The 22030-nt window shown below is 47.6% G+C and overlaps 2 protein-coding genes across 9 annotated transcripts in view; one reads left to right on the top strand and one right to left on the bottom strand.

Annotated features, from left to right (window-relative positions):
* The window catches only part of SCAPER (S-phase cyclin A associated protein in the ER), a 487034-nt gene extending 477516 nt beyond the window's left edge, over positions 1–9518 (top strand). For all 8 annotated transcript variants that reach the window (XM_082386958.1, XM_082386962.1, XM_082386961.1 and 5 more), the window contains 3 exons: positions 1982–2173; positions 5904–5955; positions 8248–9518. In XM_082386958.1, the coding sequence (XP_082243084.1) occupies positions 1982–2173; positions 5904–5955; positions 8248–8351 (348 nt within the window). In that variant the 3' untranslated portion in view covers positions 8352–9518. The remainder of the gene's footprint in view (positions 1–1981; positions 2174–5903; positions 5956–8247) is intronic.
* A 4643-nt stretch (positions 9519–14161) lies between these two features.
* On the bottom strand, positions 14162–21929 carry ISL2 (ISL LIM homeobox 2). Its single transcript, XM_082388666.1, has 6 exons — positions 20354–21929; positions 19310–19499; positions 18766–19028; positions 16656–16939; positions 15877–16044; positions 14162–15474 (listed from the first exon to the last, which is right to left on the bottom strand). Exons 1-6 carry the CDS (start codon positions 20409–20411, stop codon positions 15358–15360), a joined length of 1080 nt encoding a protein of 359 aa, XP_082244792.1. The 5' UTR covers positions 20412–21929; the 3' UTR covers positions 14162–15357.
* Between the last annotated feature and the right edge of the window lie 101 nt (positions 21930–22030).

Raw genomic sequence — 22030 nt, forward strand, 5'->3', positions numbered from 1 at the left:
ATTTGAGGGACAGTGATGACTACATGTCCTACTCTGGCTCACAGCCAAGCCAGGAGGTGTGGCTCTCACGGACTGGACCCCTTACCTATAATCTGGTTGAGTCCTGTCATAGTTAGTCCTATGGGTAGAACTCCTTACCCCAAGGTAACCAAACTGCCTGCATCCATTTGTGTCTTCCGCAGTCTGAGGACTTAAAGGTAGTGGCCTCTGGCAGGTCATCTCACTACACTGCTGGTGACCTCTGTAAACTCACTTTTTCAACAGGCAACTGATAGCCAGCTCTGTTCCCAGAGGGGACTGACCCCCAAGGCGCTCTGCCTCACCCCAGCGAGAGTCAGGAGTCCAGGTGGAATAAGTTATGGTTAAGCTCTCATGTTCTGGGCTAATTTACCAGGAACCAGGAATTGTCATCTTTGAGTTAACATTGTGCCTGTGCTAGCCAGACTGTCCAGTTTAATGTCTTTTCAATTAGTGAGTCTTACAATAATAGCATTTTAACAGTGAAGTTCCAAAGAAAAGACATCTTCTTAATTTTTGTCCAAAGGGAGAAAAGAGACTTCTAATAATGGTATCATTATAAATTCTAAAGTGATGATCATTTGGCTGTGCTACAAAATTTGTAGCTAATAATTAAAATAAAGATGTAAGCAAATGCTTTATCAATAAAGTGGATGATAGGGCATATTTTTCTCAGCCAGTGTCAGAAATGGCAGCATATAGCCATGTGCTGAATTGTCACACTGCAAGTCTTTAAAATTCCTGCTGGATTTGAAGGTATTAACAAGTCCCTATCAACATTCTCTAAAGGTTTTTGATGTCATTTTAGCTATTGAACTAAAATATGTGAACTATTACTTTGTTGATTTTCTTCTTAAACCAAACTGCATTATCATCTGAGAGTGTGTTCTTAAAGTATTGTTAAAAGTACTTTGAAAACTTGTAAATCCCTGTAATTTATGTTTCTCCTGCCTCTGCTGTTTCATTCTGTCCTTCTGGTTTTAATTTGAATGCAGTCCTGTCTGGGTGTGTACCTGTAAAACTGTGTTTTTCCAAGTACAATTTACGGTCTTGACCTTAGATTTTACAGTGTTCCTAACCTTCCCTGAGCTTCCTCCTATACCAAGAAGTGGGCTTTGGGTCACCCAGCTCTTTTATATTAGAACAGTCTAATCAAGGTTACTTGAAACAGATCTGATTTTGACATTTCTTAGTTTATCATGTAGGCCTAGGGAGTAAGTTAGGAGGGCTTCCCTGCAAGCCCATTAATTGCATTGCCCCATTTCTTAAAATGTACACAGTTGTAAACCTAGACTGCTTCAAGACAACAGTCTCATTTATCTAAACAATTCTCCTTTTAGACTCAATGGCACTGATGGAAACATAGATAAGCTGTATGGATCGGAGGAAGGAACTTTTGGAGCCTGTGTTTGCTGAAACTGTTCCCATTCCCTTTACAATCCCCTTTTCTTTCCAAGGGTTTGTCTGCATACAGAATAGATCTATCTGCGTTCAATATATTCCGTGAGCTAGGTTAGTGGGCAGGACTGTAGGAAAGGGTATCTTTCTTGTGAGTGAGCTCTTTGCAGGTTTTAAGGAATATGGCTGTTTTGCTTTAAGGGGAAGAGTGAAGGGTGGGGCACTCTGTTAAAGCAGTGTGTATCCCCAACCCATTTCACAGGCAGCCTGTCTCCATGATAAATGCATGATTCCTTGTGGATTATAAGAATTTTTAAATGGGTGCAGAACTTTTGGAATCTTTTCCTTAAGTTAGGAAATGAGATTTCTTTCTTTTCTGCTCCTTTCAAATATCACTTAAGTTAAGCTCTGGTAAGGAGTTTAGGAGTCTTTTTTTTTTCCTCCTTACACTTATTCAGCGTGTTCTCCATGGTTCTTACTGGCACTATTGGCTGGGGAAGGGGGAAACAGGGCAGGCAGGCCGGGGCTTTTTGGCAGCTGACCTGGGGTTCCTCCTCTGTTTCAGGTCATCGTGCAGTCCGGCCGCCACCCGACGGTGCTGCAGAAGCTTTGCCAGTTGCCCTTCCAGTATTTCAGTGACCCACGGCTGATCAAAGTGCTGTTCCCTTCACTTATCGCTGCTTGTTACAACAATCTTCAGAACAAGATCATTCTGGAGCAGGAGATGAGCTGTGTTCTCCTGGCCACGTTCATTCAGGTACCTTCTGTGTTATGCCTAAGTCTCTGGCTCTGTGTGTAAGCTGATGCAATTGAAAAGTAAAAGCGAACCAGCTGTTTATTCTTGCCATCCACGCCACCTTTTAAAATTTTCACATATTTCTGTGCTTGAAATTAATTTCTAAAATATCATGATAGTAAAACTGGGGTTTGAGTGTTGTATAATTTCTACTTGGAGGATTTTAAGAAAAGGGTATTTTTCCAATTAATGAAATGGTAAGCCTGCACTAAGGAAATGTTTTTTAGAAGACTTCTTTAAGGCTTTAACTGTTAATTTCATCTTGCTTTTTGTCTATTTATAGGGAAAAGATAATGATTGCTGAAGAAAGATCAATTAAAATGTCAGTTTATTTGTAAATTTTTAAATAAATATTTTAAATAAATTTTTAAATAAATAAATACACACACAGCCTGTGTGTGTATAATAAAAATCTGTTATGTTGCTTTTTCTTAAATCTAAAACGTTTAAGTATGGCCTTATATTTTTCTGATCCAGTTAAATTCTGTAGGACTGGAATCAGAATTAGTGCTGTAGCAAAGCAAAGCAGTATTTCCACATCTAAATTAACCCAGTCTTGACAATAGAAAATCAAGTTGGCTATTCTTTAACATTTGCTAATAGCTAATCCTGTGATTTTTTTTTCTGTCATTGTATATCATTATTTGCTGAAAATCTTCCATTTTCCTTCAAATGTTCCACCCTAAAACCAATCTGTTTTTGTTCCATGATGCACATGTGATTAATAGACAGTGTTTTCTGTTCATAATAATGAAACAGAAAGCAGAGCTCTGTATGGTTATTGTTCCTTATTCCGGCTGATATACGAATATCACTTTTGAAAGGGTGTAACTGTGCCCAGCTGGTTGGGATGGCTAAAGAGTCCCCCAAGCCTTCTTCACCTTAGATGGCAATTAGTGGTTTACATTTCTTAAACTATCCTCTATTAGATGATCAGTTAATAAACATACTAGATCAATTGTTTAGAAATGTTTTATTTTCAGCTTAATTGTTCTGTTTGAGTCTGGATTCCAGTTTCTGAAAAATTTTTCAAAGATATTCAGATCTATAGGTAGGGTACAGATTTTTCAAAGAACATCTTGTGATTAATAATTAAAATCTTAATGAATTTTTATATAACCATCATAATTAACATTTAGGATTCTTCAGATATTCTTACAGCCTTAGGATTAAATTTAAACAGGAAATATGTTATAGAGAATTTTAAGACTGTGATCTTAAAATTCATTCTTTCTTTCATTCAACAGGTAATTTTTTAGTGCCCTCGGTGTGCTGGGCACTGCTCTCGGCACTGGAAATACAGCAGCAAATAACACAGATACAAATTCCTTCCTTTAAAGATCTTTCATTAGAATGGGGGGAGTCAAACAAAAAACAAATAAATAAGTAAAATAAATAGCATGTCAGATGGTATTAAGTGCTCTGGAGAAAAGTAAGGCAAGAAAGGGGGACAGGGACTGCCAGGGAGGTGATACGCAGTTTTTCATGGCATGAGCAGAGAGGCCTCAACCAGGACAGTGATTGTTGAACCAAGAGAGTGATTGTTGAGCAAAGACAATTTTGCATCTGTACTAGCTTAGTCCCTTACATTTGCAACTGCTTGGAAAACAATTTATAAACTATAAATGGTATCAGAATCTAAAGTAAGGATCATATTATTATTTTCATGTGATGCTGATCTCGGAGTACTTCTAATTCAACTCTTCTCCATTACAGTTAACACACAATTAAATGTAATTTAATGTAAATGTAACACATTTAACATACATTTTATTTTAGCACACAGATTTTATAAATACTACAGAAATTTCTTATAATGCTTATTTGGGATAGCACTTTAGATTGCTGGAGTTAAATCAAGTTTGGTTTTTTTCTATAAATAATTGTGCTCAAGGGAATGAAAATACATTGGATTTTAGTTTATAAAATGGTTCTTCAAGGTCCCCTGTGTTAGATGATTAACACTTACTAGAAAATTATATTAAAAATAAGAGCTAGTAGTTTGTCCTAGGTTCCTGAAACTTTACATATTATAGATGACATTTTTCATGTTCCATCTAAGAGTAAAATTACTAGACTTTAAGATTTAGCTGCAGAATGGATGGCCCTAAAGAGTATTATGCTACATGAAATAAGTCAGACAGAGAAAGGCAATTTTACCATATGGTTTCACTTATATGTGGAATATAAAAAACAAGCAAACATAACAAAACAGAAACAGACTCATAAATACAGAGAACAATCTGGTGGTTGGGAAAGAGGCATGGGGAGGTGGGAGGTGGGCAAAATAGGTGAAGGGAATTAAGAGGTACAGACTTGCAACTATAAAATAAATGTCATGGGAACGTAATGTACAGCATAGAAAATATAGTCAATAATATAATAAATTTGTATGGTGACAGATGATAACTAGACATATCGTGGTGACCGTTTCGGAATGTATATGAATACAGAATCACTATGATGCACACCTGGAACTAATATGATACTGTATGTCAATTATACTTCAATTAAAAAAAAGATACAGCTGCAGAATACATAAGGGCTTTTATAGTTGTGCTTTTTAAAATGTTAAAAATCTGTCAATATTTTAAGACAGTATTTGGCTAAAGAATTCAGTTTGTTAGATATAAAACAAAGTTGTACTTTCCACAGGAGGCAACAACCTGGCCCCTGGTGATACTTAGCAAGATTTGAGTCATCATTATTTGATTTAAACGTATGAGAACCTGAATTACATGTCAGTTTCTTCAGCTTTTATATTTGGGCTCCAAACTATTCATGCAAAAATAGTTGCCTCAGGGTGTGGAGAAAAGGGAACCCTCTTACACTGTTGTTGAGAATGTAAATTGATACAGCCACTATGGAGAACAGTATGGAGGTTCCTTAAAAAACTAAAAATAGAACTACCATACGACCCAGCAGTCCCACTACTGGGCATATACCCTGATAAAACCATAATTCAAAAAGAGACATGTACCACAATGTTCATTGCAGCACTCTTTACAATAGCCAGGACATGGAACCAACCTAAGTGTCCATCGACAGATGAATGGGTAAAGAAGATGTGGCACATATATACAACGGAACATTACTCAGCCATAAAAAGAAATGAAAATGAGTTATTTGTAGTAAGGTGGATGGACCTAGAGTCTGTCATACAGAGTGAAGGAGGTCAGAAAGAGAAAAACAATACCGTATGCTAACACATAGATATGGAATCTAAAAAAAAAAATGGTTCTGATGAACCTAGGGGCAGGACAGGAATAAAGATGGAGACATAGAGAATGGACTTGAGGACACAGGGAGGGGGAAGGGTAAGCTGGGACGAAGTGAGAGAGTAGCATTGACATATATACACTACCAAATGTAAAATAGATAGCTAGTGGGAAGCAGCTGCATAGCACAGGGAGATCAGCTAGGTGCTTTGTGACCACCTAGAGGGATGGGATAGGGAGGGTGGGAGGGAGACGCAAGAGGGAGGGGATATGGGGATATATGTATACATATAGCTGATTCACTTTGTTATACAGCAGAAATTAACACAACACTGTAAAGCAATCATACTCCAATAAAGATGTTAAAAAAAAATAGTTGCCTCAGAATTCAGAAGCAGTTTTAAAGCCACGCTCAGCAAAATTCTCTGTTCGTAGCATTGGTATTAAAAAAACACTTTTCTCGTTTCACACAGGATTTTGCACAGACTCCAGGTCAGGCAGATACTCAGTCTTATCAGCCCAAAGGTACGTCTCTATTGAAATTAAGTGTCATGTGTTTGTTAGCTGGACATTTCTCACTCAACCCTCTGAAACTGTTAGAGAAATCAATTTATTACATCACCTAAAATATTTGAGATTCGGGTAACAAATATATTTCAGGGAATAAAGAAGTTGATTTTGTCATCAAGCATGAGTACATCAGAATATACAGAGAAATCTATGGAAGTAAAAGAAAAGCACAAAACATCTTTATGTCATTTATACTCACCTCATGCAAGGTATAATAAATGGCGAATAATTACTAAAGAGCTACTTTGCAATACAAGAGACAATCAGATCATTAATATTGGCCTACATTATCACATAAATGCTGAAATCACATACATTTGGTTCCATGTTCAGAATAAAATCGTCATTGATAGTAGCCCATACATCCCCTTAAATTCAAGTACTTGAATTTTTTATTGAAAATAAAAGTGTGAAATTGTTCTACATGACGAAAAAGCCATCAGATGAGCACAGCACAGTTCAGGGGCCAAAAGATTTACAAAGTTTTTTTCCCTATAGCATTCCTGCTGAGGTGAGTCCTGTGATCAGAGCTGAGATGTAGAATTTTAAAGTGCATTTTAAATGAGCTACCCACACTGTGAGCTACCCACACTGTAATTGAGAAGTACAAGTTGCTCTTTGTCTGGCTCTCGTGACAGCATCTCTGATTAATGAGACCTTAATTCAGATTTTCCCCAATTCTTCCATTAGTTTGATAGTCTTTAACGTGGCCAGAGGTCTACTCCCAGCAAAACCCTATGGGGCACCCATTCAGTAGCCCTTACTTGGGAGAAGGGGAGGTCACTCTGGGGTGTGTGTGTGTGTCTGTCTGTCTGTCTCACACACACACATTATTTATAGTGGGCAGGTGTTGCAAAGTACATAAAAGATAATATAACTAAAACTGTAACAATATCATGAAAAAATGTCATGTTTTATTGGCTCAGGCACTCAGAGAAGTAAACAGAAAGCTATGCCCCTTTTTAGAAATTCAAGTCAACATCATAGTTGGTACCATTTGTCTAAGCCTGCGTTAGTGTGCAAGTTCACTTCTGCCTTGACTCAGTGACAGCATTTTTTTTTTAAGCTGTTGGAGGCTAGAGAGAAGTCAGCATAATTTGTTACTATACCTTACAAAACAATGTTTTAAATTTTGAATTTATGAAAATGCCTAGAAAAATCTTCTAATGTATTTATTTTTAATTGTACAGCAATTTTTTTTGCGAGTAAGAAGTATAGACATTCTTTTATCTTCCTCTTTCTCCTGACATAAGGATGAGTCACAATTTGCTGCCTATCTGGCAGGCGAAGTCCCAGGGGCTGACTCTGTCTGCTTGGTTTCAACCTTCTTTCCTTTTCCAAGGGACCATCTTCTCTGACTTTCATGCTTTCCCCAATGTGGATTTACTATGGGTTAATCCACAAAACAACAAATAGGGAACTGTTCTCTGCTTTGCTAAGAAAAAGTCATCACTCTACTGGTGACAGCTCATAATATGCTTACTTGATTTTAAAAAATGATGGTGCCACACTAAGTTGCCAGTTTGCACCTTGGACATCTGTTCCCCTTTTGCTTAGATTAAATCCCCCAAAAATGTTTCATGATGTTTCAAGATGTTGAGTTCATTGCCCAGGTGAACCTCTAAGTTCTAAGTGTAAAGCAGCTCCTGGCAGCACCACATTCTTATTGCTGAGGAAGAATTCTGTTTTTCAAATACTCGCTGCTAGATGACTGGCCGGCCATGAGATCGTTTGTTTCAATAGCCAGTAAAGCTCCTGATAGTTCCCTCTGCTTTGTTAGGTGACTGAATGCCAGATCTGAGCATTTTTAAAGTTATGTTTAAACTAAAATCATGTTTTAGATTAAATAGACTATTTTAGAAAATAAATGTAAAGTTTACATACAGATTTAGCCTTTCAAGGCTAACTTAAGGATGGAATACATGACTGTCACTTTATTTTGTTTACCATACTTATTTACTTATTTTCTTACTCCAGAGTCCAAAACCAATGTTTTTCATAATGTTTTACATAGGGGTTAATGTCTGAATAGGTTAGAAGCATGAAATAGATTGTGATGAAAATATATATTATATATTTTATACTATAGATAGATATAGATCAGTTACCTTTACTTAAATTTGCATCATGATTTATTTGAAGAGTATGTCTCCATTTTGTACTCAGATATCAAAATAATTTTCATTTCTTAAATTTTGAAGAATTTAACTCTTTTTAATTTTACTCTTCTTTTTTTTCCTCTCTCAGGAAAATGTCTTGGTTCCCAAGACTATCTTGAGCTGGCTAACAGATTTCCTCAGCAGGCCTGGGAAGAAGCTCGACAGTTTTTCTTAAAAAAAGAGAAAAAATAAATGTTTTGGTTGGTTGTATATTTGAGTACCCTCATTAATATTTTAAATTGATCAAACATTCTAACTGTTCCTTAAGAAGTTCATTTTCACATGTTTATACTCTGTAGATATGGTATATACTTTGCACTATTTATAAAGACTGTAGATACTTTAATGTTCTTTCTAATTCTGCAAGTTGAGTTTATTTCATTTATGCACAATATTTTGGAGTCTGGTAACTTACATCCTATGATAATATATTCTTTGCATTTGTAATGTGGGTAAAATTAGACATAAAATTAGCAAGTCTGTTTTGTTCTTGTAATAAAATAACTTATTCTGTTTGCAATGATGACTTTTCTTGTTAAAGCAATACAAATTTGAAAGAAAAACGTTAATTCCAACTCCGGAAGTATCTTAATTAAAGACTTACTAAAAGTTAACCTGCTCTAAATTTCCCTTTTATAGGTTTGAGTGAAAGATGTTTATATAACAGTTTTACATTCTAATTACATAATATGTTTTGGGGGCTATTTGAAATGAATTTAAAGCATTATATTCGTTGGTCTGCTTAAAGTTTCCTAGCGGCCAATACTGAGAGTCTCCTATAGAAATAGCATCGCTGAACTGAAATTCTCCAGAATAAAAATTAGGGATCCAAAAAGATTAACCATAGTGAATCACCCTAAAGTATTTTCTCAAATAACTGCAATGAAAACCGAAGTAAAAATAAAACAGACGGTCACAAGGGCTCTGAATTTAAGTTTTCAACTCCTGTGCACGCCTCACAGCTGAACGGGAGGAGTGTCTGCCAGGAGATGTTGACCTTTTCATATCTTGTTCTCATCGTTTCTCCACCTTAAGCCAACGGTCAGTGCTAAGCCGGTCACTGAGTGACATTGGTAATAATTTCTGTCAGATAAGGATCAAACATTACCAAGAAAAAAGATCTGGTCGGGGGAAAAAAATGGTTTTAATACGTATCAGATTCAAGACTGGGGGCGGAGGGGACTGGAAAATACAGAAGTTTCATCGGATTGTTGAAAGCAAACTTAGCTACCTAATGTTCAGGACACTTGTTTTGGAGCCTCACAAGGCTGCCGAGTTTTGTATATGCTGTTTTTACTCCTTTGCAAATAGAAAATAAAGAGATCCAATTTCAAACGGAAAAAAAAGAGAAAAAGCGAACGCATCCCAGTGCGCTCTGTACTTCCGCCGCCCGGGACCCGGCGTCTTCCGCGCGGTCGGGCTGCGGGGCCGAAGCCCGGCTGGGCTCGGGGCGGGGACGGCGGCTCCGAGGCCAGTGGGACCGACTCTCGGGAAGTCCCTGCCGCCTCGGCGGAGGCCGCTCCCAGGGCTCGGCGGCGACTCGGTCCGGGGCGCCGGACCCAGGACCCCGGACCCTCGCCAAGGCGCGCTCAGAAACACCTCGAGCCGCCGGCGGGCTGAGCGCCGCGACCCCGGGAGGCCGAGGGGCTGAGCCCTGGCGCCCGCGCCCTCCTCCAGGACGGCGGCCCGGGCTTCTCCGCTGCCCGAGGGCCCGGGAGCCAGGTGTCGGCGGCCGGCTCCTTGCGCGACCCGCCGTCGCCCGGGGCGCCCCAACCAAGGGAGGAGTTCCCAAATCCCGCTTGCCCCGCGGGTCTTGGGGCGTGGACGCAGAATCCTTGTAGCTGAAAGGAATAATCAAATATTTATCAGATTTCCTGCAAGACGCTTCACAATAGAATATACTTCTTATCTGGTCGGAAATTTGCCAAAAAGCCATAAATAATTGAGACAGCTGTGATTAACCTTCCAGAAACCATACCAGAATTCGCAATTAAACATTTAATTGAATGGTCTCATTTGGCCCCCTCGTCCGGGAGGGGAGAGGGTTTGTTTGAGACAAACCCCGGCTCCACCCGGCTGGGGAGCCTGCGAGGATCGGGCCTGGCGGCTCCTGTGACTCCCGACCCGCGCGGTTTCTGTAGGTCTCAAGTTCCCTCCTTTATTGTGCGCTCCGCAGGGCCAGAGTGATTTAAGCTCTAACTCCTCTGGGTTTTACTACTAAACTCTCCCGGGGTGGGGAGAACACCGCGCGCAGGTGAGCGCAGGCACATCTTGTTCCAATTTGCGGAGACAAGTGCCACCAACTGGCTTTCTCCTGGGGCGGGGGCCACGTCCCGGGTCTCCCGAGGCTCAGGGACCACAGGTGGACCCGCTGGGCCGAAGAGAAAAGCCTCTGCTGGGTCTAGCCTGTAAACCTGACGATGCGACAGGGCCCAGTCGGAGCAAAAGTAACAATTTCGCCCGGGCTTTAGAGCCCAGAATTTGAGCCAAATAGGTAAAAGCCGCCCGAGGTCCGGCGGCAGCGACATTTGAAGGCCCAACGCCGCTGCCCAACCGAATTTCCCGCTCTAGGCGGCAGCTCGCTTTCCCGGAGCTCTACAAGGCTCTTCACACCGGACGCCCAGCAGGATGCCGCTTTCTGCCGAGTTCCGGAGCCTCTCCCTCCCTACAGGCAATTGGAGGCGCTGTGACCCCCGAACCCTGAATCTAGTCCGGACCTCGCCTCTTCTACCATCTTTCCTTCCTTCCCCAGGAAGAAAAGCACGTGGGCCATTTTTTCCAGAGCTCCTTGCCAAGCTTTCTGAATTCTTGGGTCTCAATAATCTGGGAAGGGATTACTCCTCACCATCCCTCTTCTTCCACTTCCCTCTCCCTGCTCCCACGCCCCGAACGAACACTGGGGTCTCCTGCTTTCCACACTGAAACCACCGCCTTGAATATCCAGTTTCCCACTGAGGAATCGCTCAGCCTTCCTGAACTCCTGCCCCTCCGCTCACCCCCTGACCCACTCTCTCACGAGCCCTTGACCTTATGGACCAGGCGGTGCCCCGATCCAAAAGATGGCCTCACCTAGCACTCCAGCCTTTCTGGCATGATTTCTGCCGGGCGCCAAACTTGCTTTATAAATTGAACCACTCCCCCTACACCACTCCACATCTGGATCCCAATGGAGTATTTCTCTGTGCCCTTTTTCGCTCCCATTACTGCTCTCAGCCTAGCTCCATTTATCTGCATCTTCCATGCACAGTCTCCATCAACAAGGTGCTAGTCTGTAATTGGTCACACAATCCTCGTTATTGCACTGAATCCCAGTATCTTGAAGAAAGTTTACCTTTACATCAATCAGACCCATATTTAAAAGCCTCTAATCTTCCCTACATCAGCTTAATAAACTCTCTGAATTTCCTGCTTTTATCACAAGTCCATTGGGAAATGGACTGCAAATCGTTTATTATTCATTCATTGTTTCCCCTCTCCAGCATGCTGCTAGTCAACTAATTCTCTTGCTCTCTTTGGTGAATACTTGTATGGGAAAAGACAGCTAACTAAATGTGTGGCAATTTATGTCCTCCCCCAGACAGCAGCGGCAGAATCTCACATTTTTTAGAGAACAATCTTAGACAACGTCTCATTTAAACCCAGTATTTGCAGCTCTGACAAAACTAAGCTTTAAGCTATTTCATATTCAAAACTGAAAGGCTGATTTCTGTTCCACGACCCATTAAAAATTAAAGTTTGTTGGGAATACTGCCACAGGGACTCTGATTTTCCCAGAATTGTGCAGCCTTTCAATATGTATTAAATTTTGTGGTGTAATAGCCATAAACTTTTCCATCTCTGGGAATCCCTTTCTGCCTCAATTACATAGAGCTATCCAAATTATTAGATAAATCCACTGAGAAAATCTTATTCTAAGGTGAATCTAGTTAAATAACTTACTCCCATTTCCCCTCTATGGCCTCTTTGATTGAACTGACTTTTTTAACTACACAGCTGGGTATCTCACTTTAAAAGCTCAGTAAGCATAAAATACAACACTTGTAATTGTTACAGGTAGTTTAATTTACAAGGAAATCCCTACTGTATTACAGAAGATGTTTAAAGATGACCTGGGAACCAGTAAAACTGATATTTATTAATGTAACTAACCAACCATAGATCTGACACCTCATCAGGGACCACTGTAATAAGGCTTCAGAGTCAAACCCTTTCCTTGGAAACCCACAAGGAAAACGATGCGCCCCTTTGGGTGGCTAGCAACAAACTACAGGAGAGCTTGTGATGTCTTATACAGCAATACACATAGATACAGGTATCCTAATACACAGTAACCACCGTGATCTGGATACTTTCCCAATATTCAAAAACAGACACACTCATATAAATATCAAAAAGAGGAATTAGATTTTTGATCTATGGATGGCAAGGGAAGAGGTGACTGTAATTAGATAGGCAGATGTTTCCACTTGTAGCATTAAAATACTGCAGTGTGTTCAAAGCAAAAATTCAGAGCTAATTAACAACAACCCTTAATGACATTTTTAAAATTCAAGAACCTGTTATCTCCTTTTGAAAAATGACAAAACCCAATATTCTGGATAAATCAAAAGTTTTCAAAAGTAAGATTTTTTGGAAGTTTAGCCCCCTAATCCAATGGCCAGCCAGAAGGTAAAGGGAAATATCTATAGTTCTGTTTGGGAGGGAATGATCTAAGTTAAGGGAATGAACCCTCAAAGAATCTAACCCTGATTATTAAAACACTTTCTGGGCACTTGAGAGTAAAGCTGGTCCTCATTAACCCTACATATCTCTTCCCTTATCTCTAAGTCTGCAGCACCATTTCCTAAATTCTGAAGAAGGGGAAGATTCTCTTTAATTTTTGTGCTAGCATCACCTTGACTTTCAGGAAGTAAAATATAAATGTGGCCCGATCTTCCCACCTCCTCAATTGCCAGCCAGTCTTCCAGCCTCCCATCTCTAATGGGGGGGAAGGGGAGAAACCCGCTGATGGAATTCTGCCATCAGTTCAGCTGAAACACCTACAGCAGCCTCTGGCCATCCAATCAGCCCATGGCTTTTCAACAGAAAGCATCGATTCCTCTATCCAGCGACCACAGATGCCACCTCAGACACATTTTTCCTTACCAGGAGCTACCTGAGCTAAGATTGCAACTATCCCCTACTCAGTAAGGGCAATGCCCTCTTTCAAAACAATTCCTGGACAAAGAAGGAGCTACTTGAGGGTCTTTTAACTTGGAGGGACAAGGAAACCCAATGCCAGAGATTGTGCAAGAGTAGTGGAATCACTGGCAGGCTGGCAGCTTTCTGAGTTCACCAAAAGAGAACTGGTCTGGGAAAAGAATTACCCCAGGCTGCCAAAGGGTTAAATATTTGTGAAGGGTAAAACCTGAGCCTCCCGGTTTTTTGTCCTTGCCCGGGGGCCTGCTGGAGATTCAGTATCTCTTGGTTATTTCCTGCGATCACTAAAGCCAGTTTTCAAGAAAACAAGTCACAGGGGTTTGAAATGTCACACCAAGTGACCTGGGCACGGCATATCCAGGGGCCATTCCCAGCTCCCTCCCACCCGGGCCATCCCCCGCCCCCTGCATTTCGGGTCTGGAAAGAAAATAAACCAAGGACACGCCAGACTGGTTCTGGGTGGACTTATTTTCCCTGGCAGCCTCGATCCTAGCGGGGGCTTGTTGTGGCTCCTTCAGTGTATCGCTTGCAGGTGATGCCAAATGCAGATAAGGAGCCGCCGCGCGGCCTTCTCCTCTGTCTAGACGGGGGAATTAATAAATGCAGCGGGATTGATCACGTCGCGCATCCACTCTGGGGACAGCGCCGAGGACGAGCCGTCAAGGCCCCCCTGTTCGCCCCGGGGCGCGCGGGCTGGCCTCGCTGCTCGGCGGCAGGGCCCGGGTGGCAGGCGGGCGAGGCGCCCGGGGGTGGGGGTTCGGGCTTCCAGACCGGCGGGAAAAGAAACGCAGGGGGGGCCCGAGTGCCCCCGGCCGAAAATGGAGCGAGGGTCGAGGGGGCCTTGAGGGACGCCAGGCTGGGTCCGACTGCAGGAGCTGAGGCCAGGTTGAGACGGAAACGCTGGCCCTAGCCAGCCAAACGGCCGCCATCGGAACATCGCAGGTTTCCCCGCCCAAATGGGGTCACCCCACCGCCCCGCGGGCTTCTGCCGCGAAACGCCGAGAGTGGGAAGCCAACAGGGAGCGCGCAGGCTTGCGGCAGGTCCTGGGCGCTCAAACGCTTCGCTGGGCCTCGCTGGGCCGCACGGGGCGCACGGAGGACAGGGACCCAGCCCCGCCCCCCGCGCGGCGCCCAATCCCCGCCGGGCCCGCCCCTGTTGGCGCGGGAGCACGCGGGCCAGTGGCGCGAGAGGCGCGGGCACCAGCGGTGGGCCCTGCGCTGAGCCTCATTTTCGTTGCAACAAGCCCCAACTCCAACCTGCCTTCGTCCAGCCCTCCCGCTGCACCAACAGCACACAGGAGCAGCATCGATCGGGTTATTATCTTTTTTTATTAAGATCAAAATATTCGTCCCACTATGAACTGGCTGTCCTCACAATAAATAACAATAACTTACGTTTTGTTCGGCAAAGGCTCACACACTCTGTCCTCCGTCGACCGATAATTTAAAACATTTTCAAGGAAAGTCTCGTTTCTACTTTTTTCCGGCAATCATGCGCTTTGGGGGATTGAGTGCCTGTTCCTTTGGTTTGCCCCGTCCTCTTCCCCGCTAGAGGCGGGGCAAGGCCACCTGGGAGCGCGGGGCCGGGTGGCGGCAGGTGCCCGCATCCGCGTGGGCGAGCTCAGGGCTGGGCCGGCGCGGGACCTGACCTGCGCGTTCTCCACGCACAAGTGGGTACGTGGGCCGGGGGGCGCGGAAATAGAGCGGCGGCGGCCACGCCGAGCGAGGGAGAAGAGATGGCAGAGCTAAGGTTAGTAAACCCAAATTCTGGTTTTGTAAAAAGAAAAGTCCTCGGAGCAGGGCTTTCCAGTCTGGTGAAAGCAGGTTGCGTCCCGGCGCTTTTGCCTATCCCGACCGCTTCTCTCAGTCCTCTCTCTTTAAATAGCAATAATAATAATTACAAAGGCGAGAGAGTTTTCGGAGCTGGAATGGCCTGAGCATGGGTAAGTCTCATGCAGGGAGCATGCGAGGTCCGCGGGCTGGCGGGGAAGGGTCCCCCTCACGTTTCCACGGGACTCGGCACCATGCTGTTGGGGGTGTCCGGGAGCTGCGAGGACAGGGAGGTCACGTCGCTGCCGGAGGAGTTGCCTAGGGAACCAGACTCAGAGAAGGAGACCTGGGGCAGCGGAAACACCGGGAAGGAGCGGGTGAAGAAGCGCCCGAGCTGGTTTTCCCGGGCCACCTACTCCTAAAGGTGTCCCTTGGGGACAAGCCACCGGCTGGGAGCAGGCCCTTGGATAAGTCGGCCAGGTCCCCAAGCGCACGCAGGGGTATTAGGGCGGGGCTGCGGGTTGGGTAATCCCTCGACCTCCCCTGCGAGCGCTTTAATCCAGGGAGACCTGGTTTAGAGCGAATTAATGAGCCGGTGCGGTTGCAGCTACCCACCTCCCCTCCAACCACCCCTCCCAGCCCCTCATCCCCTGAGAACCCCCCACCCCTTCCCACCTTGGCTAAGTGGCTAAATCCACCCCACCTCCCCCGGAGTCCTGAGTTCCGGGCGGGTAGAGCAGGGCCTCACCAGCTGCTGGAAGGCGGGTTGGTCCAGGTCACTCTGGAGGGCGAACTCGCTGAGCGCTTTCCATGGCGGCTGGTACGTCTGCACCTCGACTGCACTGCCCTGCACGGCGCTCTCGTGGCGGATGGGGCTGCCCGCCACCAGGGGCGTCCCGGTCAGTCCCTGCAGGCTCTGCGGGACAAGCAGAAGAGAGGGTGGAAGACGCTCGAATTAGGGCTTGTGTTTCCCGCCATCTTTGAGACTGGGGCCCCAGGCACTGGCACGTGATTTGGAGCCTGAAACGGTTTAGGGGAGGCATACACTTGTCCGCAGCCGAGTGAGCCCGCCTTCTCCAGTGCAAATTCCTCGGGCCCAAAAACAGCCACCATAGGCCAGCCTCAGTGCTGGAAGCCAACATGGCAAGGGAACGAACGCGAGGCCTGCGTTCCCATCCCTCTCCAGGTTTGCAGAGGAAAAGTGTTCAAACCGAGTCATGCTGAGAGAAGGACACAACCCGCCCTGACTTGCTGGCTCTGGCAAACATGCCACCTTGAACTCCGAACTACGCCCCAGACCCCAATTCTGGTGTGCCGCTGGAACTGAGGAAGACCTGACCTCGAATACAATAATTAAGAAGCCTTCAACCCCAAGGTAAGCCTTGCTCTGAAAGCACCAACACACGCTGTTGGAGAGTCCAGCTCCCCCTGGATCTCCCGAGAGCCGGCCCAGAAATGGGCACGCAGATGCCGCAGCGCGAACCCGAGGCTCCACCCGATCCGATCCTCCAGCTCCCAGTCTCTCACCGTCTTGTCATTGTGCTGCTGCTGCTGCAGCTGCTTCATGAGGATGGATTTCTTCTTGTCCTTGCACCGCTTGTTCTGGAACCAGACGCGGATGACCCGCGGGCTCAGGCCGGTCATCTCCACCAGCTGCTCCTTCATGAGCGCGTCGGGCCGCGGGTTGGCGGCGTAGCACGTCCGCAGAGTGTGCAGCTGCTTCTCGTTGAGCACGGTCCGCACGCGGGTTGTCTTCTCGGTCTGTTTGTGCACGTGCGGGCGCAGCGAGGGCTGCCGGCCCGATCCCGGCTCTGCAAGGGAGCAAGAGATGAGAGAGCGGCCGCCACTCACTCTCCCTGCGCCCCGCCCCGCGGCGGCCGAGTCCTCCGGGGCCCGATTTCGTTTCTCTTTTATTCCGTTTATTTCGTTTTATTGTTCGTCTTGTCTCCCTTTTCGTCTGTTCGCCCTACCCGGAAAAAGGTGTGCATTTTCGTCCGTTCCCTAGTTCCTCCACAGGGCTCCCCGCAGCGATCTCGCCAGCGCGCAAGCGGGGCGTGGGAGTTCCGAGCTAGGCCTGTGCGGGACGGGAGTGGCCGACCCCCGCTGTGCTTCCTCCACTTACCAGACCCTAGGAATGCCCGCGTGGGTTCCGCGGGACGAGGGAAGCCCTCCGGAAGAAGTCGGAGTTTCAGAGGAAGAGGAAGGAGGCGCGCGCGGGACTCTGGAGGGGGAAGGGGGAAGGGGACCCACGCGGAGCCCAAGCGCCGCGCTGCCTCGGAATTGGGGGGCTTGTCTCCCGCTCCCGGGTGGCCCCCAAGAGCCCTTCTCCCTGATTCAGAGGCCTCTCGGACAGGGCCTGGCCGTGTGTCGCGAAGACCTGCCCTAGGGCGCGAGTGGGCCTCCAGGGCCTGGAACAGTTCCTTTCTGCCAGCCCTCGGGCCTCGGCCCGCCGGGTCTCCTCCCTCAAGGGTCCAGGTTCCCTGGCCCAGCGGCCGCCCTCCCGGCCCGCGCGCAGCCGCTAGCACTTTCCTCTCTCGGCCTTGGGTTCTCTCAACCCCAGGTTAAGTAGAATCGGGTATTTAGGGCCGGATTCCCGCGGCCCGCAACCCACAGCAAACAAAAGGGAGCCCCTCCGACACCCGAGACCAGGGTGCACTCAACACTGGCTTCATCCTGTTTCGCACTCCCATCTGAACCAGGTTTGGATACAAGTCTCACTGTTTCAACTTATATTGCCTTCCGGGCATATCTAGATCTGGATAAATATTTACAAATAGCCCATCTAGGCCAATTTTCTCATTCTATACGGGAATAAAGGGAGGACCAGAGGAAGTGGGAGCACGTCAAGCACACAGCACCCAGAGGCTCAGCCTGGTCTAGAGATTGGTGCTTCAGGTCCGTGGCTACTTGCTGGTAACTGCTCAGCCAGAGTCACTGTTCCTACCCGGTAACCACACACTTAGAACCCAACTCTGGGCATCTCCTGATTAGGACCCAGAGCATTCCCTGAGGTGTATGATCCCTGAGTCCACTGTACGTCCACTCCTTCCCCTCTGAGAAACGTTCGGCTAAGTTGTTCATCAAACTGGGCCTCAAAAGACAAATGCAGACACTAGCTCTTTGTTGAGTGGTTAGCCTTCAAAGCTGTCTTTACGGGTGGGCTTCTGGCTGGCTGAACCCACCTCTAGGCTGGGAACTGTATTCCTTACACACATACCCCCAGGCAAACCTATCTTTTCTCTCTGACAACACACATACTGCTTGAAATTCCGAGTACAAGTTCCATAGACAAAGTCACCACTTCAGATTCCCCCTGGTCATTCACCTTCCTGCTCCTACTACTGTGTTCCACATATTCCTGATTACGGAGAACACAATTCCCCACTATTCTGCACACTCATACACACAATCCCGGCTCAGTTTACCCACACGCAGTTTTTCCCCGTCACACGAACACACACTCAGCCGCGTTCCTAACACAGGGTTCTGCACTCAGCCAGAAAACCCCACACTGCAGGCAAACGGAAATACACCCAAGTGACAACTTTTCGTCCGATCACAACCACCCCCGCTACGAACACACACACATGAACTCACTCCCGAGCCGGCGGCACAGTACCGGGCGCAAGCGGCTTACCTGGCAGATGCAGGCCGCGGGCGCCGGGGAGCGGGCCGGGGCTGCGCGGGCTGCCGGCCGCGGCGCGCTCGAGCAGGAGGCCGTGGTCGGCGCGGCAGAGCAGCTCGTGCTCCCGCAGCGAGAACTCGTCGCCGGGCAGCAGCTGGCGGCTGCACACGGAACAGCGGAAACACTCGATGTGGTACACGCTGTCCCGCGCCCGCATCACCAGATCGCTGCTGCTGAAGCCCACCTGGCACTTGGCGCACTTGATGCCGAAGAGCCTGCGGGCCCAAGGCACGGGCGGTGTCAGCACGGGGCCTGCGGCCGGCCTCGCCTGCCGGGCTGCTACTCACCCCGGGCACGCGCGCCCAGGACGCTTTGTGGCCCAGAGGGAGGCTGCGGGGACCAGCCCTCGGGGGGTTCCCAGGCCAGGAGGTGCGCGGCGGCACGCGTTCGGGGTGGGGGCCGCGTTCTCCCCGCGCCGGGGCGCGCGGGCGGCCCGCCATCCTCGAGCCCCGGCCCCAGCGGGCGGTGGCGCAGCCCGGGCTCTCGCGGGCCTCACCTGACGTAGTCCCGCTTGCAGTAGGTCTTCCCGTCTCTCACGAAGCACGTGCACGTCTCGTCCAGGTACTGGCTGCACTCGGCGCACTTGAGGCAGGCGGCGTGCCACTCGAGGTCGGGAGACACCCGCAGGATAAACTGGTCGTGGATTTGACTCCCGCAGCCCACGCACATGGCCGTCCCGGGCTTCTCTGCCGGGGAAGGGCGCGGGGCCCGCGTCAGGCCTGGCTGCCCGGACCCCGGCCGAGGCCGCTCCAGCCCCAACCCAACCCGCTGGCGCTCTCGCTCTCTTTCAAGAATTGCGACCGCAAGAAAAAGGAAATGGGCTTTCCAAAGGTCCAGACAATTGGAAACGAAAAAACAAAATCTTCTGAATTTGCGAAGGCTTTCTGTCTCCCCCCCCCACCCCCCTCCCCGATTTTTTTCTCTATTACATTCACTTGGACACAGGCGTTTTATCGATATATCTTGTAACTAAAATCTAACAAGTCAGTGAGAAGAAAGAGTCAATAGACATTTAAACCCTGCGGACGCCAACACTATCAATACTGGACGGTGATGTTCCGGCATTGCCGTCCGCACACTCCCTCTCACAGCGACTCCCTCCTATCCCAACACAGACACTTCAGCTTTCGGCGGAGTCTCCGTTCATCCTCTTTGACATTTCTTAGTTTAAATATCCCAGATCAAGCTAGAGAAATCTTCCTTATTTGAAAGGCCGAAAGACAAGCAAGCAAGCAAACAAACAAAAAAACCCCACATCCCTAAATCAAACCTATTGCCTTAGCGCAAAACAGAAGCAGATTTCACAGCCTGAGGTCAGCCTAGCAGGCTTGAGAAAGAGTGTTTAATTATAAACTAAAACAACAGGATTCCAACGGATAAGCGGTCCTGCAGGAAAATGCATTCGTTTTCTTTTTTTTTCTCTCCCAGTGTCCTGTCAAATATAAGCCACTTGTAGAATCCACTAAACATTCTTCTGCATTAGAAATATTGCATATTAAGCATACACACATACAACGCACACACACACTGGAAGACTTACTCTTGGAATGATCCCCCATAGTACCCAGAAAAGGATAATGAAAAATAATATCCACCATGCAGAAAAAAGATGTGCGCAAAGCGTGCGGCCAGGGGCAGAAGGACGAAGGTCGCGCGCCCAGCCTCGGCTCTTTTGCTAACTAACTCCTCCTGCCCCGCGGAGTTGAAGGAGCGATTCCGCACCGGCCCTCACGCAGCATGACGTCAGCACGCATTCGCCGGTGGCCGGAGCTGGGGGCGGGACCTGTGGCGTCACGAAGCTTCCCCAGAACCGCTGGGGATGCAGGGGAGGTGTTGGGGACCTGGGGGCTGATGGGCGGGGTAGGTTGGGTGGAAGGCGGGGGTGACGGAGGATTGGCTGGGAGGAAATGGGCCAACCCTGACTGGCCCAGAGTGAACAATGGAGCGCAGCCCCCTCCCCCGAAATGTACAAGGATCCACACTCTGGCGCTGGGTCGGGCTATCCCGGCTGGACCTTGTGTCACTGCTGAGCTGTCTCCGCGGCCGCCGCAGCTCTGAGCTTCCTCTTGGACTTGCGTGGCGGTCTCCTCAGGCGCGCTCGAGCAGGGTGATGGATACCTGGGGGAGTGAAGGGGGGCCTGTCCTTTAGATGCTCCCTTGTTTCATTAAAAAAAAAAAAAAAATCCACTCTCTTAGGACGAGAACTGGGGGGGGCGGGGAAGGGTGGTCTGTTTGGACAAGACCTTCACCGTCCAGCCGGTCACCGTTCTCCTCTCAGGCGCCTTTGTTCTCAGGGTCCAAGCTAGAGAGAGAGGTTAAGGGTTTGGATAAACTCTGTTTAGACTTCCCCACCCGTCCGCCTGTGGAAAACTTCTCCCAGTTGGAGCGTTAGGTGGGTAACGCCAGAACGCAGAATCCGAAGACGATCACCGGATCCAGATTCGAGCCTTGACTTGCATTTGGGGCGGGAGTGTAATTTGACACGGACTCCCCCATTCTTTCCCCACTCGAATAGCACAGCTCCTTCTAGGAACAAGGCTGGGGTCGAATGTGTGTCTCACTTCCAGAATAAATGATATTTATAAACTCTTCTGTTTTATTTCACAAACCAACTGCAACGCAAATAATCAGAAACAAATGTGGCGCGCGGGGTAATTTACTATCTGCGTAGCGGCTTGTCGTTCCTTAGAAAACCCGCGACTTCTGAGCAGAGTCCAGGCATTTTTCTTTCAAAAAAATCTCTGTGGGTTTTGTTTGAAAGGGTCCAAAAACTGGCCCATGAATTATAAATAACATTTATCCAACCATGGTGGCTGTCGTTGTTTTCCCATTAAAAGGTGTACCAAGAACTTGGTGCGCGATGGGACGCAGGTGGGCGCCTGGGAATAAAATGTCTCCACGGGAACCCCAGATCCCGGCCCAAGTTGGCCTGAGGGCGCGGTCGAGCTCGGCGGCCCTTCTGCTAAAAACCTAGGGCTGGTTGGCCTCACACTCTGGGCTGCTTGCCGGGAAATGGGTGCAGCCAAGAGCGCAAGGAGAGGCTTTGCGCAGAGCTGGGGCTAGGCCCTCAGCGCACACTGAACTCACTACTGGATGATGGCTCGCCGCCCAGCGCTGTGCTGAGCGCTTCACGTGGTGGCCCCGTCGGTCTTGTAAGGCTTTTAACCACCGCCACTACCTTTGGAACGTCTGGTCTTTCTCACCCGTCTGGTTCTTC

The sequence above is a fragment of the Balaenoptera borealis genome (assembly GCF_965194805.1).
Source record: "Balaenoptera borealis genome assembly, chromosome: 3".
In the NCBI taxonomy this organism is placed as follows: Eukaryota; Metazoa; Chordata; class Mammalia; order Artiodactyla; family Balaenopteridae; genus Balaenoptera; species Balaenoptera borealis.